Source organism: Nelumbo nucifera, chromosome 2 (genome assembly GCF_055504915.1).
Source record: "Nelumbo nucifera cultivar China Antique chromosome 2, China Antique-T2T, whole genome shotgun sequence".
NCBI lineage: Eukaryota > Viridiplantae > Streptophyta > Magnoliopsida > Proteales > Nelumbonaceae > Nelumbo > Nelumbo nucifera.
The window spans coordinates 3276351-3303699 of NC_142650.1; the positions used below are offsets into that span (position 1 = coordinate 3276351).

At 39.4% G+C, this 27349-nt stretch overlaps 1 protein-coding gene across 3 annotated transcripts in view; it reads left to right on the forward strand.

The window, feature by feature from the left end:
• Window positions 1-22695, forward strand: part of LOC104594579 (SEC14 cytosolic factor family protein / phosphoglyceride transfer family protein) — a 39039-nt gene extending 16344 nt beyond the window's left edge. For all 3 annotated transcript variants that reach the window (XM_010254923.3, XM_010254922.3, XM_088897559.1), the window contains 3 exons: window positions 12413-12669; window positions 19578-19798; window positions 22017-22695. In XM_010254923.3, coding sequence (XP_010253225.1) covers window positions 12413-12669; window positions 19578-19798; window positions 22017-22388 — 850 coding nt within the window. In that variant the 3' untranslated portion in view covers window positions 22389-22695. The remainder of the gene's footprint in view (window positions 1-12412; window positions 12670-19577; window positions 19799-22016) is intronic.
• Window positions 22696-27349: the final 4654 nt, after the last annotated feature.

The following is a 27349-nucleotide window of genomic DNA, read 5'->3' on the forward strand; positions in this document are numbered from 1 at the left end:
TTCACTACCAGGATTCCTCCCTCCTCCCTATCTTTATCTCCTCTCCCAACTTCTCCTTCCTCACAGGGGTCATTATCCGCCACCGGTGAAGTTTCTATGGCTAGAACTGCAAAAACCAAATGTTGAGGATTACTACTAGGAATAATATCAATTGAATTTTGAGAGTAAAAAGGGGAGGAGGAGAGAATTGGAGTAAGGGAAAGGGGGGAAGGAACTCCCTGATCATGAATCTAGTTTTTGCCGACCACTCCAAAGACAAACCCTGATGGTTCAAGTTCAGGTTCAGTAGCCACCTGTGCAGCTGGGGGGATCTGTTCCCCAAGTGGTTCCATGTTTGGTTTGCAGCAGGAACCCAACTCCTCAAGAGCCTCCCACTCTCCGTAGAAGAGTCACCAACCCCCGAATCCTGTAGCTCCAGAACTTCCGTACTATCTTCTTCAATAAAAAGGAGTTTCGTTCCATAGTCCTCGAGGCTATAAAATTACAGACTTTTGCTAAGTCAGGGATGCCTATATTCGACGGCTGATCCACTTCTTCATCACCCACATCTCTCAAGTCCTCCCAATCGGAGCCATCTTTAGAGTCCCCTTGCGAATCCCTATTGTATCGAGGGTTCGGCTTTTCAGGCGTCGTGGAGTTCTCTTCAGTAGCCGTCCTCCATTGAAGAGTCTTTCCTTGTGCAGAAGAGGCGCTTGCAACCTGAGAAAGAGAGGGGAAGAAGGCTTTGTTTGTCGTTCCCGTAGGCGCACAAGCGTGCAGGTCCTAAAAGGTTTGTTAAAGTTTGACCTGCCCTAGAATTCTGTCTTGTTCGTTGACTGTAAAGTAAACAGCAAGAAGTAGGAGAGGAAAGAGGAAGAGAGAAAAGAGAGGAAAGAGAGAAAGGCTGGTTCGAATTAGAGAAAAAAGTCATCCCTAGATTCGGCCAGACCTGTTATTATATTATTAACTTATTGGAAAAGACTTAAGTGCCCTTCTTTAAGTAAGAGACACTCGAACTAACATAACAGTACACATCAACATTCTCAACAAGTACAAAGACCGAAATACCCCTTCACTAACACCACTAACACACACTCCCCCTCAAGCTGGTGAGTATATATCATATAATCCCAGCTTGTTACATATGTAGTCCACTCTCCCCCGACTCAAACCTTTTGTAAACAAATCTGCCCACTGGTTTCCCGTACTAACATATGCAGTTTCTATCACCCCATTCAGCACCTTCTCTCTCACAAAATGACAGTCAACTTCGATGTGCTTGGTTCTTTCATGAAACACCGGATTGGAAGAGATATGAACCGCTGCCTGATTGTCACAATAGAGCTTCATTGGAGTACTGATGTCATATCCTATCTCCTGTAGAAGGTTCCTCAACCACACTAATTCACAAGCAGTATGTGCCATGGCCCTATATTCAGCTTCTGCACTGCTTCTTGCCACAACTGTTTGCTTCTTACTTTTCCACGTTACCAGGTTACCCCCCAGAAAGGTGCAATAGCCTGTGGTAGATCGTCTATCAGACATAGAACCTGCCCAATCAGCATCGGTGTATCCTTCTACTACCAGTTTTCCACCACTCCTATACAACAAACCACGACCAGGAGCTCCTTTCAGATACCTCACAATCCTTAGCACTGCATTCCAATGTGGGACCAAAGGTTTCTGCATGAACTGACTCACCACACTAACCGCAAATGAAATATCTGGCCGAGTAATGGGTAGTTTAGTTTGCCTACAAGTCGTCGGTATCTGCCAGGGTCTTCAAATACTTCACCTATATCACTGCTCAGCCTCGTATTTGTTTCCATAGGTGTCTCAGCCGGTTTAGTACCCAACAACCCTGTTTCTTCCAGTAAATCAAGTACATATTTCCTCTGACACAAATTAATGCCATGCTTAGATCTTGCTACCTCTATGCCCAAAAAGTATTTCAACTTGCCAAGGTCCTTTGTTTGAAAGTGTTCCTGTAGGAATACCTTCAATCTGTCAATGCCCATTTTATCATTCCCAGTCACAACGATATCATCCACATACACCACCAATATTATTTTGCCTGCCGACGAGTCAAAACTGAAGACAGAGTGATCAACTTGGCACTGTTTCATACCAAACTTCTTGACCACCTCACTGAACCTACCAGACCATGCTCGAGGGGACTGTTTAAGTCCATAAATAGCCTTCTTAAGTCTGCATACCTTACCATCCTCCCCCTGAGCAACAAACCCTGGTGGTTGCTCCATGTAGACCTCCTCGAGCAAATCACCATGCAAAAAAGCATTTTTGATATCTAGCTGATGGAGAGGCCAATCATACATAGCTACAAGGGAGATGACGACACGAACTGACCCTATCTTAGCAATCGGGGAGAATGTCTCTGTGTAGTCAATGCCATAGGTTTGGGAGTACCCTTTGGCAACCAGCCGCGCCTTCAGGCGCTCAACACGACCATCTGGCAAGTACTTAACACTATACACCCACTTACAACCGACAGCCTGCTTCCCAGGAGGGAGAGCGGTGAGATCCCAAGTGTGATTATGATGCAGAGCAGAGAGCTCTTCTTCCATAGCACGACACCACTCTGGAGAGGTAAGGGCTTCCTGGACATCCTTAGGAACAACCACGGAGGATAACAAAGAGATGAACTGGCGATGGGAGGCGGAGAGGTGGGTAAGTGAAACAAAATTGGAAATAGGGTGAAGGGTGCAAATACGTTTACCTTTCCGGAAGGCAATAGGAAGATCTAGGTCGGAGGCTGGTGTCGGAGCTGGAGCTGGATCTGTCGACGGTGATGAAGCTGGAGGAGCTGCAGCCGGTACACGCGGGCGATGTGTATACACGTGACGGATGGGTGGACAGTCAACCGACGGTGGCACCGGAGGCAAGGACGTAGGCATGACTGGAACCAGAGGAGGTGGATCAACCACAGGAAGAGGAAGAGGAGGTGGTGATGTGGAGGAAGCAGCAGCATCAGACCCCACGAAGAACGGAGTAGACTCGAAGAATGTAACATCAGCACATACCAAGGAACGACGAGAACTGGGATGATAACACTTGTACCCTTTCTGAGTTCGGGAATAGCCAAGGAAGATACACTTCAGGAAACGTGCATCTAACTTGTCAGTCCCGGGACCCAGATTATGAACGAAGCAGACACACCCAAATACCCGAGGAGAAAGCGGAAACAGAGACATGTTGGGAAATAAGACACTAAAAGGAGAATGACCATCAAGGATAGACGTGGGCATCCGATTAATTAAGAAACAAGAGGTGAGCATTGCATCGCTCCAAAAGATTTTGGGAACATTCATGTGGTGCATGAGGGAGCGTGCCGTTTCTACAAGATGGCGGTTCTTTCTCTCAGCAACCCCATTTTGTTGCGGAGTGTAGGTACATGAAGTTTGGTGTATAATGCCATGTTGGTCCAAGTATTCTTGAAAAGATGAAGACAAGTATTCACGACCATTATCAGAATGAAAAATTTTGATGTGAACGCCAAATTGATTGCGGATCTCAGCATAAAATTTTTGGAAGATGGCAAATAATCCACTTCTTTCTTTCATTAAATAGAGCCACGTCATTCTTGAACAGTCATCAACAAAAATAACAAAATATCGGTATCCATTATATGACATCACTTTATAAGGACCCCAAACATCTGAATGAATTAAAGAAAAAAAGACTCGACACACAGTTATCGACCCTAGAACGAAAGGGAACACGATGGTGTTTCCCAAATTGACATGACTCACAATCTAAAACAGAAAGTTGACTCAATGAAGGGACTAAGGACTGCAACACTTTCAGCGAAGGATGACCAAATCTACAATGCCACTGGAGAGGAGAAATGGATGACTGAAGGGCCGTTGACGTTCGTCCACCACTATCAAGATAATACAGTCCACCGGCTTCATGCCCTCCACCAATCTTCATCCCCGTCTTGAGATCCTGAAAAACACACATAGAAGGGTAAAAAGTGATGGAGCACTTAAGGGACTTGGTCAGCTTACTAACAGACATAAGATTAAATGGAAGCTTAGGTACATATAAAATAGAGGAGATAGGGATACAGGGTCTAGGTCAACATTACCAACACCACATATAGATGATGTGGAGCCATTAGCAAGGGTAACAGATTGTGATGTTGAGTAATGAGTGAGAGATGAAAACACACCTGGAGTTCCCGTCATGTGATCGGAGGCTCCAAAGTCAATAATCCAGGGGTTGGGTGTGGATGCCAAACAAGCCATACCTGAGTGTGCAAAGGAAGCTGTGTTCTGCTGCGACTTGGATTGAACAAACCTCTCATACTCATCTCGAGGAACACTCACCATCTCCTTGCCTGGACCATCTGATGGAAAGAAGGCATCGGGTCAGCTGACCGGTTCTCCTGTCTAGAGCTGAAACTGGTGTCACTAGTCATGGCATGGTTGGCCCACGTCGAGGGAGGACCATGTAAGTCATAGCAGTAGTTAATGGTATGTCCATCCAAACCACAATGAGTACACTTCCGTGGACCCGAGCCACGTCCTCTACCACGAGCTCCCCCTGAATCTCTGCCTCCAGTACGACCACCACCACGGATATGTGTAGATCCACCACTACCACTCCTGCCAGACTGGGCTCCTCGAGCCCCACTTCTGCCACCTTGACCTCTCGACACTGCGAATGCTGATTTATCGGAGACATTAGAATCCATAGATCCAATGGAAGCCCTCCGAAGACGAGCAAACACCTCCTCTAAAGATGGAAGAGCAGATCCCCCTAGTATCTGGGCTCGTACTGGTTCATACTCAGACTTCAGCCCCACCAGAAACCGTGTCACATCAAGCTGCTCTCACTGTTGCTGTTGAACTTTGACATCAGAAGTGAGAGGATGATAGACATTTAACTCGTTACGGATATTCCTCACACTGGCATAGTACTCCTCAAGGCTCTGATTTCCCTGTTGCAGATTGAAGTATTCCTGATACAGTTGATATACCCTAGTGGTATTATCCTGACCTGAATACAGTTTCTTAGCATGATCCCACACCTCTTTGGTTGTGTCAAGAAACATGAAGTTCACACTGATTTTGGGTTCCATACTATTCCACAACCATGTAATGGTCTGTGCATCTTCTTGTTCCCAGTCTTCATACTCCTGAGAATTAGCGGGGGGTTTCTCCTCTCTTATATGCTTCACTTTCTTCTTCGCCTTCAGAAAAACCTCTACAGACTTGGCCCAAGGGACATAATTCTCTCCATTCAGTTTAATGGTGGTCATTTGGACATTCAGGTAGTCAGTAGATATCATGACACTAGGTTTTCTATCACTATTATCTGCCATTGCCGAACTCCCTTATCACTGAATTCTGAGCACTACACACTGCACACTACACACAGACACTTCACCGAAATCTGCACACTGGTTTCAACAGTAATAAATGCTGAGAACTGCAACACCACAAACCCTACTCACCGAAATCTGCACACTGGTTTCAGCAGTATTAAATGCTGAGAACTGCAACACCACAAACCCTACTCACCGAAGTCTGCACACTGATTTCAGCAGTATTAAATGCTGAAAACTGCAACACCACAAACCCTAATCCACAGCTACAGGAAGTTTCACCATTAAGTAGACACTATTGCCCTTCGAATCACACACAAACCAGAATAAACCCTAGCATACTGCAATCTGAAAACCCATCATGCGAATTGTACTACACCTCTCATGTATTCCATAACAGATAATATGCATAAAAAAACTTTACCTCATTGCCTGAAGGCCAACCACACGAAGGGCTGAGACACCACTGCACCACACGTACCAGCCCTAACTAGGGCTTAGAAACCACAGCAACCAATCACCAACGACACAATCGGAGGCATAGGAACCTCCTAGGGAAGAGGGCGATCACTCCTTTTGAGCCCTTTTCCCAGTCTCCAACTCACAGCTGAGAACCCAAGAGAAACCCTAATTCGAATGCGCAGAAGACAGAATTCTAGCAAGTCTGATTTGTTGAACCTCGCTCTGATACCATGTTAAAGTTTGACTTGCCCTAGAATTCTGTCTTGTTCGTTGACTGTAAAGTAAACAGCAAGAAGTAGGAGAGGAAAGAGGAAGAGAGAAAAGAGAGGAAAGAGAGAGGCTGGTTCGAATTAGAGAAAAAAGGCATCCCTAGATTCGGCCATACCTGTTATTATATTATTAACTTATTGGAAAAGACTTAAGTGCCCTTCTTTAAGTAAGAGGCACTCGAACTAACATAACAGTACACATCAACATTCTCAACAAGTACAAAGACCGAAATACCCCTTCACTAACACCACTAACAAGGTTGAAGGGGAGGTCGATGGGGACGATGATAGATCACATCTATCGTCCCCCAACTGCATACAGAACCTTTGCGTGTGAGAAATAAGAGGGTCACGTGACCCAACTAAGCTCTTTGCAACCGGTTTAAAAGCTTGGGTCGGGTTATGTAGCCCCGGCCCAAAATTCCCAATTTTCTTTGTGAAATGGGCGCGAGAAGGCCCGCTTCTCGATTTCAGCACCTCAGAGTAGGATTTTCTTTGGACCGTTGGATCCCATTCAAATTTTTCCGAAAAATCTCCCATAAATGGCAAGGAGTGCTTCTTAAGGCTTTCCCCCGACTTTTCAGTTTCCATAATTCCCTGGTCAGCTTGACCTTTCGGGCGGTCCACCCAGCTCTTACCACATGGCCTCCAAGAGTCCATGTCAGTGTCTTCTTCCTCCAAATTGTTCCAGAGATTTGCTTTGACTTCCGACACCAACCACACCGTTCTCCAACAGTCATCAGCAAAGATATCCATACTCCTTGGGATACTTGCAGATTTTACTCCTGCCACTTTGATTTTTGCCGCTTGAAGATTTTCCACGCAGAACCCTTCCAAAACACCACCACAAGCCACTGCTATTTTGTGGAAAAAGTGTTCCTGCCAGAGGTTAAAGGGTGACCCCAGAATCTTGATGACTATGGTCTTCTGAGAGATGTTCAATTCATTGCAGGAAGGCGACCAGTTTTCCACTGCAATCTGGCCATATCTTGTTTCAAGGATTCTGTTCTCAAACTGAAGTTCGGCCATGTCAAGTATTGCTTTACATCTCTCAAAAGGGATAAGGGTGAATTTCTCCTTTGGCTGAAACGTCTCCCTCAAGATTTGCCGAACTTCTTCCCTATTTCAACCTATTTTTTTACCTTCATTACCTTCCTCTTGTTCCATTCCACATTCCTTCCATCCCACAATATTTTCGGACAGGTATCTGTTGAGAGTACTGTTATGGGGGTAGTCACTTTATTTTGTTTTAACTGCATTGTTTTCCCAGTTGAACTCTCATTTGCCTCTACTGATTTTTGTTCTTCCCTCTGAGTTTGCTCTTCAGTATTTAGGATCACCCATTTTCCCTGGTTGAACTCCTCAAGAGCACCTGCGACCTTCTTCCACCCCTGTTTAGCTTGTCCCTCCGGTAGGCATACTAATTGTTTCCTCCCTTTGCCATAGAACTCTGTTAATACAATAAAACCTCCATTTCTGTTTCTTCTATTTTCTACTGTAAATCTATTTCCCTTGTTTGTCATTTCATTTCTCCATCCTTGTATTCTTTCTGCAAGTAGTAAACCATCTACAAAACCTTGAAACCAGTCGACCACTTCTGAGTCCATTAGGATCGTTGCTCGTTAGTCTTCTCTTATTTTCAGATGCTTCTTCCCCCTATTTGTTATCTCCTCCATGAGGATCTTCTTCTTCTCCAGCTGAAATACTCTTTTCCATTTTGTCGCCTGAACAAAGTTCTCCGTCTCTCGATTCTCCATCACACCACAAAACCTATTTTTTCTTTGGTGGAAAACCGTAATCTTTCTTTTCTTTGATCAATAAATTTACTTTATTTATTCATTTTTTATAACTTTAAATAAAATTAGTACTACTATCACCTTCCATCCCTCAATTCACAGCAGTCTTGCAAACATGCCCAAAATAGAGTTTCCTGAGTAACCCCTTGCTTTGCTAAAGCATCGGCCAAGGTGTTTGCTGACTTTCTAGTCCATTTAAACTGTACTCTAAGCTCCCTTGTTAGGTTCAAAATTTCCCTTACAGATTGTCTGAGGGACCAAGTGCCTAAGCTATTTGTTTGCACCCAGCCTATTACCGTTTACCAACTTTGGTTGTCCCTCCACTTCCAACTGCTGAAAACCCAACTGTTTAGCCAATCTGAGCCCTTGCAGTAGTGCCATTACTTCTGCCACCAAGTGAGTCACCTCTCCCAATTAATCCAGAGAATAAAGCCAGATTCTTCCTTCCACATCTCTAAAAGCACCCCCAACTCCTGAGGGACCATGGTTACCTACAGAGCTGCCATCAAAATTCAGTTTTACCCTATTCTGTAAAGGAGGGGACCAGCTTTCATGAATAGTAGGAGATGAGGAAGAGGAGCCCGCTACTGCACTCCAGCCTTTAATCAAGTCATCTACTGAAAAAGCATTGAACAGATCCAATGTTTTCATCCAATGCATGACCTTGATGGTTATTCCTTCTATCAATTCATCCTTTTATTTTTCTTGCCCTTGAAAGATCCTGCTATTCCTCTCTTCCCACTGCCCAAACAATAGCTGCTCTTATTGCTCTCCACATCACCCTGCCCTTTTCTTTGGTTGTCAGAAGAATACTTTGCTTATTCATTACCAAAAACAATCCAAAAGTGGAAAGTAAGACTGGTACAAGTTGCTCATTGCCGTCTAGATAGAATTACCACTATTGAGTTTGCACAGCTATATGTCCTTTTGGGACTGGTACAAGCAGCTATGTGTCCTTTTGGGATGATGAATCAGGATTGGATTGGTTTTTCCCACTTTCTATTTGGTATTGATGCTTAGCTACATTCGAGGTGGTCACATTGGTGCTTTCCATACCTCTTGATGTTGATTCCTAAATAATGGCACATGACAAAAGAGGTGGAATTCCTAGGGTTAATTATGGGGAAGAATGGCTTGGGATGCTTGTAGGATATGTTGACCTTGGATGTAGGAACCGCTTTTAAGGAATAGTTACTTTACCTTGGTGCAACAGTTGGGTTGCTCCATTGCAACCTGGGTGACCAGGGTTCAAATCTTGGAAACAACCTTCCTGTATGTGTTGGGGTAAGGCTGCGTACATCTCTCCCTCTCCAGACCACACATTGGCAGGAGCCTCATGCACTGGGATGCCCTTTTTACTTTACCTTTTCTTGAAAAAAAATGTTCCATCTGATTGTGAAAAGAAATCATCAGGAAGAAAGTGTGAGAAAATGGTTAGGGAGATGTTGTTGGCAGTGTTTTAAAGTCCATGCTTTTATTGCATTCTATTCAAGGGTGTACTCATAAAGTCCATGCTTTTATTGCATTCTATTCAAGGGTGTACTTATAAAGTCACAACTTATAATATTTTTGTCATACTTCCCACATATAACTAATTACTGCTTGGAATTGATATTCTAAGCGAAACAATGGATGGAAGAAAGGATTGTCAATCCACAGTGATATCTAAAACAAGTAGTGGGAGAGAAAATGAACTGATAAATCAGCCAATTAACTTCTTGAGGAATAGTTTTAAGGTCAAATAATTTAAACAACAAAGTTGGAGAGATATAGAACTAAATTACCGAATTCTATAATTAATTTTGGACATTTATAGATAGGCTAGTCAAAAAGCAAACACAGAAAGGATTTTATAGGTTGACAAACCTAAAGCAGCTGTTCTTTTCCTGATAAGCAATGGTAACTCATGATTTGTTTTTGATAATGGAAAAAAACCCTATTTTTAGAAGATGGTGGAAATGGTGGAGTTGAAGATAGGGAAGGATGTGGTGGAGTGGAATTCAAGACATGTGAAAAGAAGCAGTTTTGAAGTTGGAAAGGATTAATGATAATGCTAAAGTTGTTAAGGACTTTGAGAAGAACCTTAATGCAGTGAAACATTTTAAAAGGTTTAAATGCCATCAAGCTTTTCCGGTTTCAGAAGTATTTGCTAGATTGCGAGCAAGTGTAGTTGGTGTGGGGCCTATCAGGAAGGTGAAGAAACCTAAACAAGTTATTAAGTAGCGAGGTTGTGGCAGTCGCCTATGGAGTAGCCAAATAATTGAATTCAGTTTGAATGGAGGTTGGTGGTGGTAGAAGATTTTGGTTGGTTGGTATGATGCCGGGGTATCTCGATGGGCGACTCTTACAACACCCTGGAAGGCTATACATAGAATCCTTCCCAAATTTCTCAATTTGGTCAGGTATGATGTTAATTTTGGAAACAATGTTCTTTTTTGGGAAGAACATTTTTCCCTCTCTTTACACTCTTTCCCTTTATAAGAAAGAGCTGGTTTCCAATTTTATTTCCTTCCCAATTTCTTCTTTGGCCTTAAACTGGGATTTTGGTTTCCGAAGAGGGTTACGTGATGATGAAAGTTCTTGTGTTTGAAAACTGTTGTCTTCACTTGAGTCTATTTGCTTAGATCCCCTCAAACTTGACACAAGAACTTGGACCCCTAACCCGAAAGGCATTTTCACATGCTCTTCTTTCTTCAAATCCCTCTGCTCCACTTCTGCACCCTAGAACTTCCTAGTTAAAGAATTTTGGACTAGACTTGTTCCCCCAAAGATTGTTGTTTTTTGTTGGGAAGTTTATTATGGTAAGATCAATACCTTTTAAAACCTGCAAAAGAGGAGACCAAAATGGTGCTTATCCCCTAATTGGTGTGTTCTTTGTAAAGCTCAGAATGAGGACCGCCACCACTTACTAATCCCTTGCTCCTTTGCTGCAGCCTTGTGGAATTGGATTTTTATGTTGTTTGAGTGTAGGTGGAACCTGCCATCTAATACTAGCTTGCTGTTTAGTCTGTCTAGCTTTGAATGGCACACAAAGAGAGGGAGAATTATGTGGAAGTGCATAAGAGCAGCTTTGTTGTGGACTGTTTGGGAAGAAAGGAGCACCAGAATTTTTTGTGAAAAAGAAAGGAGCTTTTCGGAAGTTAAAGAATGTATTTTGACAAGGGCAATTCAGTGGCTGAAAATTCTAAATTTCTTTGATGCATACTCTTTTGATGACCTATGCAGAAGCTGTTTAGCAATGGCTAATACTTCTACCAGGAAGGACAGATATGTGGTTGAATGGATGCCACCTGGGGAAGAGTTTATTAAGTTGAGCTTTGATGGGAGTGGCTGAAGTAACCCTGGACCTTCAGGTATTGGAGGAGTGCAGAGAAATAAAGACGGTAGCATTATATCTTTGTATCCAGGTCCTGCGGGTGTGGGAGACTCTTTAAGGGCCGAGTTACTTGCTGCTGTGCAAGGAATCCAGCTCGCAAACCAGCTAGGAATAGAGCATCTGATTATTGAAGGGGACTTCCAGGTGATAGTGGGTTGGTTGCAGGATGGACTCTGTGATCTGGGGCTTTAGAGGTCTCCTCAAAAAGGTTAAATGGCTAACAAGGAATATGACAATCAGAGTTCAGTGGGTAGGCAGATCAGCAAACTCAATGGCTGACTCACTTGCAAAACAGGGTTTTTTTGGGCTACTTTGGGCTTCTGTGTAATTTCTTTTGAACTTGTAATTCTGTAACTAGTTTTAAAGGAAAGGTCGCACCTCATGCCTTTCCATGGGTTGCCTGTAACTCTTAATTGTTGGATTAATAAAATCTTACTCATTTATAAAAAAAAAAAAGGATTTTTGTTGGTTGGGAGTTTTATTGCTGTCTTCTTCAGGAGTGGTCAAGATTGAAGGGTGGTTTGGGGGTTCAGTTTTAATCTGTTTTGGGTGGAATTTGTGTAAGAGGCTATGGCTAGTGGTTATCTTGGTTTCCTTGGGTCAACGGTGTTATTGTGCTTGAGTTTTGAGCCTGTTGGTTGGGGTTGAGTTTGGCTCGAGTCAGTAGGAGGTATTGTTTTTCTTTGATTGTTTTACAGTTTTTTCTTCTTTCAGGTGATACTTGTCACCTTTCTTGTTTTCTTCTTTTTTCCTTTTAATAAAGTTTCTATTTTATCTTCAAAAAAAAAACACAAGATGCTGAAAAGCAAGGTATCAGCCTCTATGGAGTTTTATTGGTTGGGAAGGTTTCTTGTAAATAATACCCATTCATATGTACAAAGCCTTTTAATTGTTGCTAATGATAAAGAAAAGCCAAATCCAAATTTGACTTTTGTTAGAGAATTCTATCTTATTGAGAATAAATACTACCATGTGATTCCCACCAATATAAGTTTCCTTCTTGATGTGGTTGTTATCATCTTTCTCAACTCTTTCTGCTTCTTCTATTTACCTTTTTGTTATTTATTATAAAATATGAATTATGTTATTCTTCTTACTCGAGTTCAGTACTAGTTAGAAGTGTTTTCCTGGTTTCTTGGAATGTTTGATTGTGTTATAAGTAGGATGTAATGATATGCAGGATTAATGAGGATGAGCTCTGTAGATTCTACACTGCTGCCAATGGTGACTTTTCATGCTTGCTTTCATCAATCAAGAAGACCATCCGTTGGAGGGAGACTTATAGGATACTTTCTGCTCAAGAACTTGAGGTTTGGTCACATCTGGTTTTTTGGCATGGATGTGATGCGAAGCTCCGACCTTGCCTTATTATTCGTCTTGGACTGGCTTGCTCCAGCTTAGCATCTCATGACAGACCTCGCTTTGCTCAGGCAGTGGGTATGTTTTTCTTTCTTTTTTTTGGGGGGGGGGTGAGTTTGGGTTTGTCTGATTATATAGTGCTACTTATCTTTTTTCCGAGATATTAAGAAGTATAGAGGTTCAAGCTTTCACCAATTCAAATGGATTGTAGTTGATAATGTTGGCATACTGAACGAAAGCAATTACACTTAATATATTTTAACTCAACCCTCTGGGGTAAGACGACTATTTTTTATCAGCTTCATTGGTGGACTTGTGGAAACTATGTCCTTTCTTTTTTCTTTTGGCTTGACCACTTGAGCACTGTACTCTTTGTGAAAATATATCACATTCAAGTCTCTAATAACTTCATCAGATCGTTCATTTAGCTAAATAATGTGAACACCCATCTGAGTAAACTGGGATTTTCTTTGGACTGCTAAAAAAGTAAAACTATTCCAAGTCTCTTGATCTGTTCTCAAGGGCTAAACTTAAATTGGATTAGGAACTTAGTAAATTCTTTGTATTATCTTGAATCAAAGTTTCCACTTGATTAGAGACTTCAGCTCTGAAAACCTTGATGTATATAAAAGGCATTCTAGATACAATGGAAAGGAAGATTAATAGAAAAGGAATCGTCTATAGGCATAGTAAGATTCCCTTGTGGACAGATGCCCAAGACAAAAACCTTAGCAGTAGTATTCCTTAGGATTTCATTAGACTGGGAGTATTTATTTCAAAGATCTTGTCATTTCTTTCCATCCAAACTGTCCACAGGATTGTTGCAGGGATCAAGCACCAGACCTTCTTGCCTTTTCTATTCAGCCCACCAATGTGCCAGCTGGCAATCATCCCCAAAGTTATACTTGGGCGTTTCCAGCTCACATTAAGGCATCAAAGGAAATGAGTCCAGACTTGGTGAGTGAGGGGACAATGCACCAAAGAGGTGGTCAGTTGTTTTTGTATCAAAATTGCAAAATGTGCAACGTGTGGGTGGGAGGGGCATGCCTATCTTAACTAAAGAAGCTATCACAGAAGTGATCTTCAATAGAGTATTTAATTGGGCTAAATCCTTGGAACATTTTAAGGATTTTCCCATGGAAGATTTTGTAAGGAACTGGAAGGAAATTGCTTCTTCAGCTCTGGTAAGAATGTCTTAATTCCCTCTTGGACACCCCCAACCAATGGGTATATCAAACTAAACTTTGATGGAACAGTGTTGGAAATCCAGGGCCCTCAGGAATTGAAGGAGTTTTTAGAGATGAGGAAGGAAAGTTTATAGCTTTATTCTCAGGCCCAATTGGAGAAGGTGACTCTCTAAGGGCTGAACTAATGAAAGTCTTTGGAGGGGCCAAAGGGGCAAAGGAGATGAGTATTTGGAAATTAATCTTGGTGACTCCAAGTCAGTGGTGGGATGGCTGAATGATGAGAGGAATGGCCTTTGGAATTACAGCAATGAAAGAAAAACGTTCAAGTGGTTAACACAGGATATTGAAGTTAAAGTGGTATGTACCAAAAGAAGTGCCAACTCCATAGCTGATGGGCTAGCAAAGCAAGGGGTGAATAGAGATGTAATGTTTTGGGCTCGATTTTAATTGTTTTTTGGTTTTTTGGTTTGACTGTACTCTTCAGGGACAGTTAAGAGAGCTTCTCTCCCTGTTCTGTTCTTGCCTTTAATTTTAATAAAGCAACTGCTACTGATATGAAAAAAAGACCTTAATGACCTTGTCTCTAGTAAGATATTTATCTAGAGTTTATGTCCAGATCATAAAGGCCACCTTAGAAGGGGCTTTTGAGGTCCAAGTCAGTTTATTGGGAAAGGGACATGGGTAAAGGGAGCCAGATGGTTTGCTAGATTTCACTGTAAAGGTATCAGACCATTCCCATCTCTAAATTATATGATCACCTGAATGTATGCTTGACTGATGATTTTTGAGAAGGTTAAGCAGGCCCACCATTTATCTGATTTTCCCGTCTTGTAAATTTCTTCAAATCTTATGTGTCCATACAATGTCCTGACCATCCACACCAGCAGTCCATCCAGGTTAACCTTCTCAAAGTTTGGGGAAAACATCATACAAGGTTCATCTTCCACACTAGCAGTCCATCCAGAATAAGATTGTTTTCTGCTGATTGATTATACACAAGAATAACTACAAATCTGATTGAAGAAATGAAAATCAAGAGTTTGAAATAATAGAACTTTTTTCAACCCCAAACTTTGCTCCTGGTGGAGGGGTGGCCACTGTAAATTTTATTAATAAAAATCAAAGACCTAAGAGGGAGGGATGTAGAAACTTGACCCCTCAACAAAATCTATACAGTATGGTTAGCGGTTCATACAACTTGAGGGTCTGCTAGCTATTTTAAGAAGGCCACTAGTCCAATCTAATAGAATGAATCTGCAGAAGATCAAAACGTAGTAAGTTGTGGACAATGTTTTGAAAATCGTAGGGAAAGTTGAATCGAATCGAATAATGAATTGTATCGTAAATCATAAGATTATTTCTATTTTTTATAAACTTGTCAAATTGTAGGATTCAAACAAAAATCATAAGATTTTTGCAGAAAGAGATTCAGACATAAGATTTGAATCGAAACCCTTGGGGTTCACAATTCAAATTGTGAATTGTATCGTAAATTGTAAGATTTTGACAACATGCATTCCGTGGGAGATCATTTATACAAACTAAACACAATCAAGCTGGCACTGTCACAAGCTATATTTGCTAATGCATCCGCTTCCATGTTGCCTTCCCGGAGTGTGTGTTGGAATATGATATTCAGTTCCTCTCTATATTGATAGATCCTATCAATCCAAGTCAAGGCAGTGAATGGAGGCTCATAGATACTGAAATAATAGAACTAGAATGAACAACATCTTTTACCTACTAAAAAGAAAGGAAACTAGGAATGAAGGTTAGGATTAGGATTCAAGATTTCGAGCAAACTGATTAGGGAAATCCTACAGGGTTCATTTGGGAAATGACACCATTTGGGAGCATGTGTGGACTAACTCCATAGAAGAAAGCACAAACAGATTTAGTTCTTTACTTGGTAGCACCACTCTAAATACTTTTCTATCATCCATGGCAATCTGCTGGTCTGCTTGGAATGAAAGAAATTCAAGGATTTTCAAAAGGCAAATGTGCTCAAGTGGAATCTATTATGAGCAAGGTTGAAGGATCTTTAAGGCAATTGGTGGCCTCCCTAAAGGAGTTTAAGGGCATCTCTACTAATCATAATCACCTTTTAAATCAATGGATTTTTGTTATATTTATTCCTCTTTTGTTCCATAGGCTGTTTTTGTTTTCTGCTACCCTATGTTTACTTTTATTGTCTGCTCTTGTATGACTCTTTCTCTGAGGGAACCTTTCCCTCCTTTTGAATAAACCCATCATTTATCAGAAAAAAAAATCTAAACCATTAATAGTTGTATACAGAACTTATGTAATAGCTTTTCCTTAGTTTACCTTTTTTTACAAGGCTTTCTCCTTTCATTTGTTCATTTTCCTCTCTTGTTAATTTTATAATAATGACCTCTCTAAACTAGAGTTGGACTCCCAATTGTACTAATACTAAAATCCAATTGATAAAAACTAGTTTCTAGCTGTGAAGAAAAAGGTATGGTACAATAGGTTATAGGTATGAGATTAAGATACTGAACTATGCTCACTACTTGGGTTTGGGAACTCGTCCCTCAATTGATGAATTGAGTCTACAGGTTGGAGTTTTGGACATGATTGGGAAAGTCCACTAGGTTCTATATAGTAACTGAATATTATTTACCAGATGATTTAGCCTCATCATATCCCCAAAAATGTGCAAAGGAAAGGAAAAAAAGCTTTACAATTTAATGATTGATTTGACTCAATTACTATTCTTGAATATCTAATTATATTTGGTCCATCTGTACATAGCACATGTATGCAACAATCCAGATTCAGAGTTCATTTTTCCTTTCACTTTTTTGGTGTTCTTTTCAAATAGGTCTGCTACTATTGTTTTCAACTTTATCAATTTTTTCTTTTATAATAAATGTTTTTCTGACATGCCCCTTTTTGGTAAAGTAGAGATGACTGTATCTCATTCTTAGGGATGGCAAACCTGGCGGTACTTGCCTTTTTTATGTTTGAAAAGTGGATTTTAGGGTGGGGGTGGATTTTGAGATTTTACAACCCATATGGGTACAGGTAGGGTTAGGCACAGTATTAGGCTAAATCCGACCTTCCCCCAACCTGTACTTTATGTGTTGAATTCAATAATGTTTTGAAGCTTATGTGAAGGAAAATTGATAGTTTATGTGCTTCCTACATATTTCAATTAAACAATTGGAATTTTTTATGTCTTCATGTTATTTTGTGTGTTTATTGCTTATATACAACAATAAGTAACAGGAAATTAGATGCAGGTTTTGAACTCAACCTGCCAACCCGACCCATCACCCTCAAATGTGGGGGAAGATTTGGATTCTGAAAACCCAACCCATTGTGAGTTTTGGGGAGGGTACAAGCTGGGAGGTTTGGGGGGGCGGTGAGGGTCTAGATTTACAAAACCATCCCCGAACCCACCCCACTGCCATCCCTACTCATTCTCTGATTTGTTGCTTATTAGTAAGGCTTATACCCTTACACTTTCATATAATGTCAAACCCCCTGATGGTGTTGACAGTGAGTGAAAATTTACCTAATTGTTCAATATCATTTTTATGCTTTTAAAGCAAAAATTGAGACTAGGTGATGTCTAATGGCAGAGATCATATGTTCTTCCATATGAGAACTTTGGCACATCATTCAGATGGATAGATCCATTGATTCATTTATGAGTGCCACTTTGTCAAATCAGATCATTGGTTTAATTGGTACGGCACTTTTTTGTGATAAATAAAAAAGAAACTTTTATTAATCAAAATGTAAGAGTACATCTAAAAAGGTCATCAGAGATCACCAAACAACAGTAACCGATGCAAAAAACAGAAAATACAAGAAAATTCATCTAACAAAGATAATTTTAAAGATGCCCAAAAATTACTTTCAAAACCTTCCATTGAAATTCCTTCAAATTCTGGAAGCAAGATCAATCCATTGCTGTATGGGACCACTTTGATGGCACTTTTGCTTTGATTTGATACATTATTTAGACAACCTATGTTAGTTGAAATCTTGGCATCACTTGGATGGTTGAGATTAATCCATTGAGCTTAGGAGACCATTTAAATGCTTTAGATCTATTGATTTTCTGCCTCATTTGGATAGGCCAAATTAGTTGAAACCTCATTTCATAATTTGGATAACTGAGATTAATTCACTGATCCTAGGAGGCTGTTTTGATGGTCCAGATCTTTGACTTATTTTGTACGTCACTTTATTTGACTAGATTGTTTGGAAGGTTGGATGCCCAACATTAATTCTTTGATCTTGTGAGACCACTTTTATAGCCTAGATTTTTGGGTTGACTTAATTGTTTTAACAATCCAGATTAGTTGAAATTTTGGTACATTTCTTGGATGGTTGAAATTAGTTCACAGATTTTAGGAGACTGCTTTGATGGCCTAGATCTTTGGGTTGATTGGTTACATTACTGGGATGAGTTGGATTAGATGAAACCTTGGCACATCATTTGGATTGGAATTAATTGTCTGATATTAGGATGCTGTCATGATAGCCAAGATCATTTGAAATAAATGTTTTAAAATGTAGAGATGTTACGTGATGTGTTTCTTTACCTGGAGGCATGGGGTGTAATTTAGAATGCAAGAGACGTGCGCCTCCTCAAGAGGAGGAAGAAGAAGGAAGAAGGAGAAGAAGTTCTTGGTTTTCTTGTTTCTTTTTGGTGAAAGATGTCTTGTATTAAAAAGAATGAAGGTGCATAATACTAAAAGGAGGGTCCTGTCGAAGCGAAGGCCAGCCCAGACTTCCCTTTCCTTTCTTTCTTTATGTAGGAGGCATGTGTGAAAGCATTGGCCTCAGAAGCATAAACACTTCCAGCATGACCAAGATTAACTATTGGTTGATATCTTGTTAGCATTGCTTGGATGTCCAAGATTAACTATTTGCCTATAGGAGACTATTTGGTAAATCTAGATTTTGTGTTGATCTGGTACATTTTTTGGATGGTCTAGATTAGTTGAATCTTGGTATATCATTTGGATAGTTGAGATTAATGCACTGATCCTGAATGACCATTTTGATGTCCGAGATTTTTGGGTAATTTGGTACACAATTTACTAAACCACGCACATCACTTGGATTTTCAATATTAGTTGATTGATCTGTAGGTGTGAATTCAATGGTCTAGATCTCTAGTTAAAAATTTGTGACAAAATATCTCTTTAAGTAATATTAAATAAAGAACAAAATTGTCTTTTAAAGTAGGGCATGGGTATTTTAGGATTTTAGAGATGTCTAACAATGCACATGATGTGCACGTGAGTATTTGCTGTCAACTCATTTGAAAGAATGGTAATGGGGTTCTTTGTCATGATATGAAAGTACAGGGAGCTAAGTGTCGGAAAAAATTAAAAAAGGGGCTAAGTTTCACACCTGAAAAAGTTCAGCATCTCCCTGTAATTTACCCAACGAAGAGTTAGCAATCTTTTTATTTTTATTTTTGATAAATAAATTTCATCAATTTTCATTAGAATCAAAGGACAACATCTGTTACAAGCATCCCAGTGGGAGGCACGAGGTGCAGCCTCATTCTTTAAAAAGAAATACAACAGGTTTACAAATGGGCCCAGTACATCTGATCCCTAGTTACCCCTTGCTTAGCTAGAGAAGAGTTAGCAATCTTGTGATATGCATGTAATGCATATATTTGGACCTTTTTGTTCCTTACTGCAATATGTCAGTAGTATATGGTCATGTGCATGAATGCACACACCCACACACAGACACATTTCTTTGAAGCATCTATTGACATTGCTGAACCATTTTCTTGTTTTGCAGTATCTCAAGTAGAACATGGGGTACTACATCTGGTAAACATAGAAGATCCTCAGATTACAGTCTTAATGGATTGTGAAGGGCTCTCCCCTCTCAGGTTTCCCATGCAAATGATGAGATCTTGTTTAGCACTCATGCAAAATCATTATCCAAACCGTCTTGCCTGTTTCTTTGTTATACGGCTTCCTCCAGTTGTTCGAGTCATTGCACAAACTTTTATTCAAGTAAGATCCTTGATCTGATTAGGATTTGACTGGTCTATAATAGTTTGTTTTCACATATGCTTGGTTTTCCTTGTTGCTGATATCTTGATAATGTCTTGAATCTTGATGATGATTAACATGTAAAAATACTTTTCATTCTAGGCAAAATTCTCTCATATTGTAGACTACAGTTCATTCGTATCAAGTTACATGTGCAAAATATGCATGGGAGTTGGGATGGAACCAAATGTTGCATGCTAGGAGATGTTCCTTGGCCAAATTCGCCATTTAATGAACTTATCCATATCCTTTTCTGAAATGAAAACCAAAACTGAAAATATGGATAATCCTATGATTGTTTAACTATTAAAGTTTGTCCGAAACCACTTTAGGTATTGATTCTTGTAGTTCTTTCTTTTGACTATGAGAATTTCTGTGACAAGATGCATTCTGAATTCCGATCAAAATATCACTTTTGAATTGCTTCTTTACACCATCATAGAAAGTATATTGGCTTTAATGTGTCTGCTTTGGCCGAAGACTAGCATTTAAAGAGAAAGAGGAATTAAGGAATGCAAGATGTTTATTTTTGTTTTTTTTTTCCTTTTTAACTTTGAAATGTTCGTGATCCTTTTGAGGGTGGGCCTTGGCACAATGGTTGGGTTGCTCCATCGTGACCTGGGTGACCAGGGTTCAAATCTTGGAAACAGCTTCACTGTATGTACAGGGATGGGTAAGGCTGCGTACATCTGTCACTCCCTAGACCCCACATTGGTGGGAGAGAGAGAGAGAGCATTTACAAATCACAAAGAAGCTGAGCAATGGCCATGTCAATCAATTATCACACTTGTCAAAAGAAGGGGAATGTCAAGTGTCAACAGAAAAGGTTAAGGTTCTGTCTCAACCAAAATATGATGTTTTTAAGACAATCCTTTGTCTCCACAGGCTTTTTTTATAATAAACTTGACTCCATGGGCATTGCCTGTGGAATTAATCCAAGCCTGGTGCTAGGTTTTAATGGAAAAGGGAAAGTCCAAAAATGACATGAATTAGTTTCTGTTTGGAGTATCAGATCGTTTTGTTCTTTTTATCTCTTCAAGAATGAATATAGGGAAAATGGTTCCAAGTAGGTGTTGACTAATGTTCATGGCCTGGAACCGGAATCTTATAGAGAAAGAATAGATCTTTGGGAAGAGCTTTGGTATTTGAGGTTTGTGGATTGGTGTAAGGGTGAAACTCGCATATAATATTTTCTGCAATGAGAAGGTGGAAATGCTCAGATCATGCTAATTATGAGGAACTTCAATAGATGATCCATATTTAGAAATTGGTATGCAATGATTCTTAGTTTCTTGCATAGTGATCAGATGGCAGGGTGGTAAAATGGGTGACTTTGGGCCCAGCACATATAGTTAATAAGCACTTGTTGTGTTTCTAAACAAAACTATATTGAATCGTGTACTTTCCAAAATATACCTAAAGATATTTCTTTTTTTGTAAGAAAGAATATAATATGAAAATGATATGGATTTTCAAAAATATAGATCCTTAATATATTATCTTCCTACTTTTGATATACTGTGCATGTATTTACATATAAAATATGCCAAAATTTTCATTATGCATTTCTTAAAAGAAAATTTATTAAACATATTTATCTTTCTTGTACTGAATTTATTCAACTGAAGTTTTTTCATCCTTTTTTTTAATTTTTGAAACTGAACTGTACAGGAAACTCCCTAGTCCCCCTGTGATATTTATGTCGTACATAAAATTGCTATTATGCCTGGAGCTCAATGGGTATCTGCTGGAAAATCTGTCTGTGCAAACTGCAAGGTTCCACCTAGGGTGTCAATGGACCGGTTTTGGGTTGGACTCTGTCCAAGTCAAAATCCATTTGGACGGATTGGACAGACTAATAAAATATATTGAATTTGGATAGACAGGATGTCCAATATGACATATTAGATTGGACCTGGTCCGTCTATAATGAATTTATATTTGGATTGAGCCAATATCTGGTCCATTGATAGAAGATAAGAACATAGGTGTCAAAGGATCAGATTTGAGTTGAAACCAATCTAAATTAACTGAATATTTAGTTAAGTAACTAAATATCTTTCAGGAACGTCATAAAATCCATACTCTTCAACATGAAATTTGACTTCTATGAAGCATGCAGCTTTAGAAGCTTGACTAGGATTTGTGTTTGTGCGTTGTGAATGTTGACTCTTACCAGGTTCTGAAACCTGTCACTCGGAAAAAGTTGAGGATTGAAGGGGATACGTACCAAAAGGTTCTCAGCGAGTTCCTCCAGACTCTCCCCGCATTTCTTGGTGGCAGTTGTACATGCTTCAAGTGTGTGAATCTTGGAAGCCGCGATATTTGGCGTCAGACAGGTCGGGAGACTGACAAGAGACGGTTAGTTGTGGATTCTTCAAACCATGAGGACCTATCCTCAGCAGTGGATGCATACCCGGTCGACTTTGACATGAACGGTAACTGGGACCAGGTTCTAAGGACTGCCATAGTAGCAATCCTCATGTTGTTTATTTTTAGTGCCTTTATTGGGGGGTTGTATGATCCAGATGGTCTTCCCATGCTCTCATGATTCATATAAAGCCAATATCATATGCTTCCTTTGGGTGTCTCAAGTCAGTTATGTCCACTCCCTCTTCAAAATTAGTTCTGTTTATGAGCTGAAGAATCTTAACTCCACCGTTGTTACTGAATGTACTGTTGTATCAGTGTTCACATTGGAAGAAGCACCAGTATATATTTTTGACGTGTATGTTTGCTAGCTGGAGAGGTTATTGATATGTAAATAAGCTATTATGCAGTTTGAACCTGTCAGGTGAATTTATGCTGTTAGATGTGGACAGATTGTCATACATAATTAGCTTGGATTGATTTTGTTCCGTGATGTCTGATGGAACCTGTTCTTACCCTACATTATTTACTAGTCCTGAATCGGGTTGATTGAATAGAGCAGTAATACTCATGGATCTGTCTGATAGTATGAACAGAATTCATATTCTGCGCCCCACAACGTCCCACAGCACATCTCCACTGTGTATTGGGAACATCTTTCGATGATGACATCATCGGTTTTAGTACTATCATCGGAAGATGTTTCTAATACATGGCGGGGATGTGCTGTTGGACGTTGTGGGGCGCGGATCTGAACTCGTATGAACATTGGTCTTATTCTAGTGGTAGACAATTTTATTGTTAATTGAGGTCTCTTTATAGGATGGCATGGCGGTGGGTGGACCACAGTTCACAACAAATGGAATTCTAAACCATGGTTTTCAAAACGTCATTGACTCAGATGGTCAGACTGTTTGGCCCGGGAACCATTCAAGCAACTGGTTCCGTTTTACCCAAAACCTGGTTTTTGGCCAAAAATCATTGACCTGAGCTGTCAATCTATTCAACGATTTTTTATCGTTTTTTATTTTTTCATCAGAATGGACCATCTATTCGAACCTGACGGTCGAACCGTCAATCCAAAAATCGATGACCAGAACGGTTCTTTTTCTGGGTCGTTTTTTAAAATCATGCTCTAAACTGCAAAAATGTAACACTGGGCCAGATAATACAACTGTTACGTCAGCAGAAACAATATAATTTTGCCGAGTTGTAGAAGCAAATTTATAATGCTCCTCGCAAAGCTGCGAACGAATTGCAGCATAGAGGTTAAAGATCAAGAGGATATCGTTGCCTGGAGGTGTTTATTGACACGTGACACAGTGACAACTGACAACATGTGGCATTGGTTTTCCTCAAAAAAATTAAATCTTACAAATAATCCCTTCTCTTTATGGGTTTTCATGAAAAAAAAAATCGAAAATCTGAGCTGAACCATGAAACTTAATAAAAAAATCTGTTTAACTAAAACGGCTGATATATTTTTTAGATATTATATATTATATATAAATGTATATGCATTATATATATATATATATTAACTCTTTTACAGAGTTTGATGTTTGTTTGTAAAGCTGAAAGTTACATGGTATCATGCTTTTAAAAAATGATAGCTGAAAGTTACATGGTATCATGCTTTTAAAAAATGACTTGGAAATAGAATTGTTCTGGTCACCGGTTTTTAGGTTAACGGTTTGACCGTCCAGTTTGAATGGACGGCTTTTTCTAACAATTAAAATAAAAATAATAAAAATAAAAAATGGCCAAAAACCATTGAACGGATCGACGGTTTGACCGCCTAAGTAAATGGGTTGTTGAACGATTCAATAGTTTTTGGCCAGTGACCAGGTTTGGGGTAAAACCAATGTTTTAAAAAACGATTCGGAAATGGAACCATTCTAACCACCGGTTTATGGGTCAACGATCCAACAATTCGGTTTGAACGGATGGCCCATTCTAACAAACAAATTGAAAAATTAAAAAAAATAATTAAAAATAAAAAAATTGTCAAAAACCGCTGAATGGGTCAATGGGTTGTTGACTTTTTCAATGATTTTTTACCAAAACCGGGTTTGGGGTAAAACGGAACCGGTTGCCTGGACGGTTCCTGAGCCAAACAGTTCGACCGTTTGGGTCAACGACGATTCAAAAACCTTGGGTAAAACGGAACCGATTGCTTGGACAGTTCCTTGGCCGAATGGTCTGACCGTCCGGATCAACGATGGTTCGAAAGCATGCATGGTATGATGAAGCCTGATTATAATTTATAACTAACTAGCCTTTACAAGGTTTGAAAACCATGCATGGTTCGATGATGCCTGATTATAATTTATAAGGAGAAGTAAGGACATGCCCAATACAAATATCTGATTTCCACCGCAAAACTATAAATATTCAGAAGGTCAAAAAACCACACTCTATGCACCCATACCTGTCCGTATCAATTTCGTGCCGCACCAGCCCCAAATGTACTTTGAGCCTACAAACTCTGACCCTGAGCTGAACCGTTATTCTCCCTAATTTATAACTAACTGGCCTTTACAAGCTATATAAATAAAAAAGGTTTAGTGTGTTGGATTGTCTATAAATATGTACAATACTAACTGATATGAAGTTGGATAACAGTGAACGAAGGTCGGATAACAGTGAACGAAGATGGCCTTCGTAAAAAAGTTCAGTTCATTCAGTAGATCTGCAACCTGTGTTTATAAAACTTACTTAATACTATCAGAAAATGCTATTAGATTGTTAATACTTGAATCTGCCGCAGTCACAAGACCATGCTCACGAGCGGAAACAAATAGGCTTAGCAATGTCAAATTCTACCAAAGTAAAATCCAACTGTAGTGGACTCGAGTTGGATACTTGGAACTATCAAAGTAATTCCTAAGCTTGCATTTCACTTAAAGAATTCTAGGGCAAAAAAAGTTTAGATAAAAGAGTTCGACTATAATACTAAAAAGCTTACAATCAATCAATCTGTATCACAAAAGAGGTAAACCAATTAAGTGGTGTTCATCAAAATTTATAGAGATGCTTTAATTGATCAATCTTTTCAGGTATCATAGATTTTCCCAGATGAAAAAGAAAGATAAGCTTAAGTGAATCACATTCTGACTTATTAATTTGGCCTCAATTTTAAGGCGAGGGTGAATATCTTCTCTCAATTGGATGGGGTCTACAGTGGGTTGTTGAAACTTAGTTTTCAGATAAGCTTTCACTAAGCTTTTCGGCAAGAAGGTTGAAAACAAGCAGGCAAATACTGAAATACTGTTTTATCATGTTTTTGTAAAGGCGGTCTCATTTTCAACAGAAGTTTTTTTTTTCATGGTTTTTAAAATCGACCCAGTGACCGAATCAGTCAGGGGCCCGGTTACTGGGTCAAATGGTTCAACCGTTTGAATTGAATGTTCGGCCCGTTCTGATAAAAAATAAAAAATAAAAAATAGTCAAAACCGTTCGAACGATTAACCACCCAATTTAACGGTTCATTGACAAAAATCAACAGTTTTAAGGAAAAATCCAGTTTTTGGGAAAAACAAAACCAATCAAGTGACCGGTTCTCAATTTTTCTGGTCCGACCATCCAGTCCAGTCCGATTTTGAAAGCCATGTTTTTTTCTTTTCAATACACCAGATATCTTTATCTACAAGGATCTCTGGAGTTCATTCATTGATAGACTAATAATTTAAGAAATCTTCGGTGTGTTTACGAAAATCTACAAGGTGCAATTTCCATGAGATTCGCCTTAACAAGCCTATCATTCTTTGGAATATGTTATTAGATCTACAAAGATCAGTTCAAGGAAAAGTTCTGATCAGTCTCAGATTAATTAAAAACCAAGCTCGTCAAGCCTTTAGAACATGTTACATGGAAAAGTATCAAAAGTTTTTCTACTGCCGAGGATTAAAACTTAGACATTGTGTTTATTTTTGTGCTTATTCAATACATTTTTGTTAGATCACTACTGTTATAGTGTATAATTGTCTCATTATATAGTTTGATACTTTGATTACAGCTATTTCAATCATTTAGGTTGGACACCACTAGTGGGATTAAGGGTGCAATCTAAATGGGCCGAGCCAAATTTCAGAATGTCTTTGATTCGGTTTGATTAAAATACACCTAATTTGGGTTTTTGTTTGAGTTCAATTCGAATTGTATTATCCTGTTTAATTATATTGAACCAGATTAGCAAAAATAATCAAACTTAAATTCGAAAAAGAAAAATGAATTTATCTTGAGATTCAAATTCAATTAACATCAAATTCGAATCAAGCCTAATCGAATTTGAGGCTGAACTATTCAATTTGATCATACCCTAATTGGGATGGTCTTGATTGGCAAATTGACAATAGGCACTGGGAACAGCTCTAGCTTTGCAAGGTTTGGGTCCAAATGTCTCAGAATAATCCGGCCTAACTCTCAACACAAGTTACTTGGTGCTCAATAAATGTTTGAGACTTTTGAGTATAAGCTGCATTTTGTTTTCGGTGGAAAAACCATCGATGTGTAACTCAATCAATGGAAAAGTCAATTGATGGGTTTTATGGACTGTTGAGTTTTTTTTTTTATGTGATAATTGATATAAATGTATATCGATAAAGTCGATGCTATTTACAACGATTGTTGATGAAAAAATCAGTCAATTAGAAGGTTTCAATTTTCGATGTAAATTTTACACTGGAAGCAAATGCCTAAAAATACGGACTAGGTGTGAAGTTTTATATCGGTACAAACACATGTAAACACGAATCGATATTAGAGTTTTACATCAATTATCATTTACACCAAAAACAATCTAAGCCTAAGGATCCTACAATCTATAGGATTTTCTACTAGTGGATCTAAGACTCTAGATCTCGAAGCACCCGTTATACCCCGGCCTTTGTCAACCGAAAGATTCCTGCATCTTCTATATCCCACCGGCCCCTTTAAAATAAGCTTAGTGAAGTGCATTTCCAACGTGTTGCCGAGTAATTGTAACGTTTGCTATTGTAATTTTTTGCTTATACGTGGAAGTGGAAAGGTAAGGGGTAATTTTGGTTTCGTCTCGGATCATCCTTCAGGGTTACTTACGTTTATCTTTCATGGAAGACCTCTCTCGCCATGGATAACCAAGACTCTATTTATAATATTTAT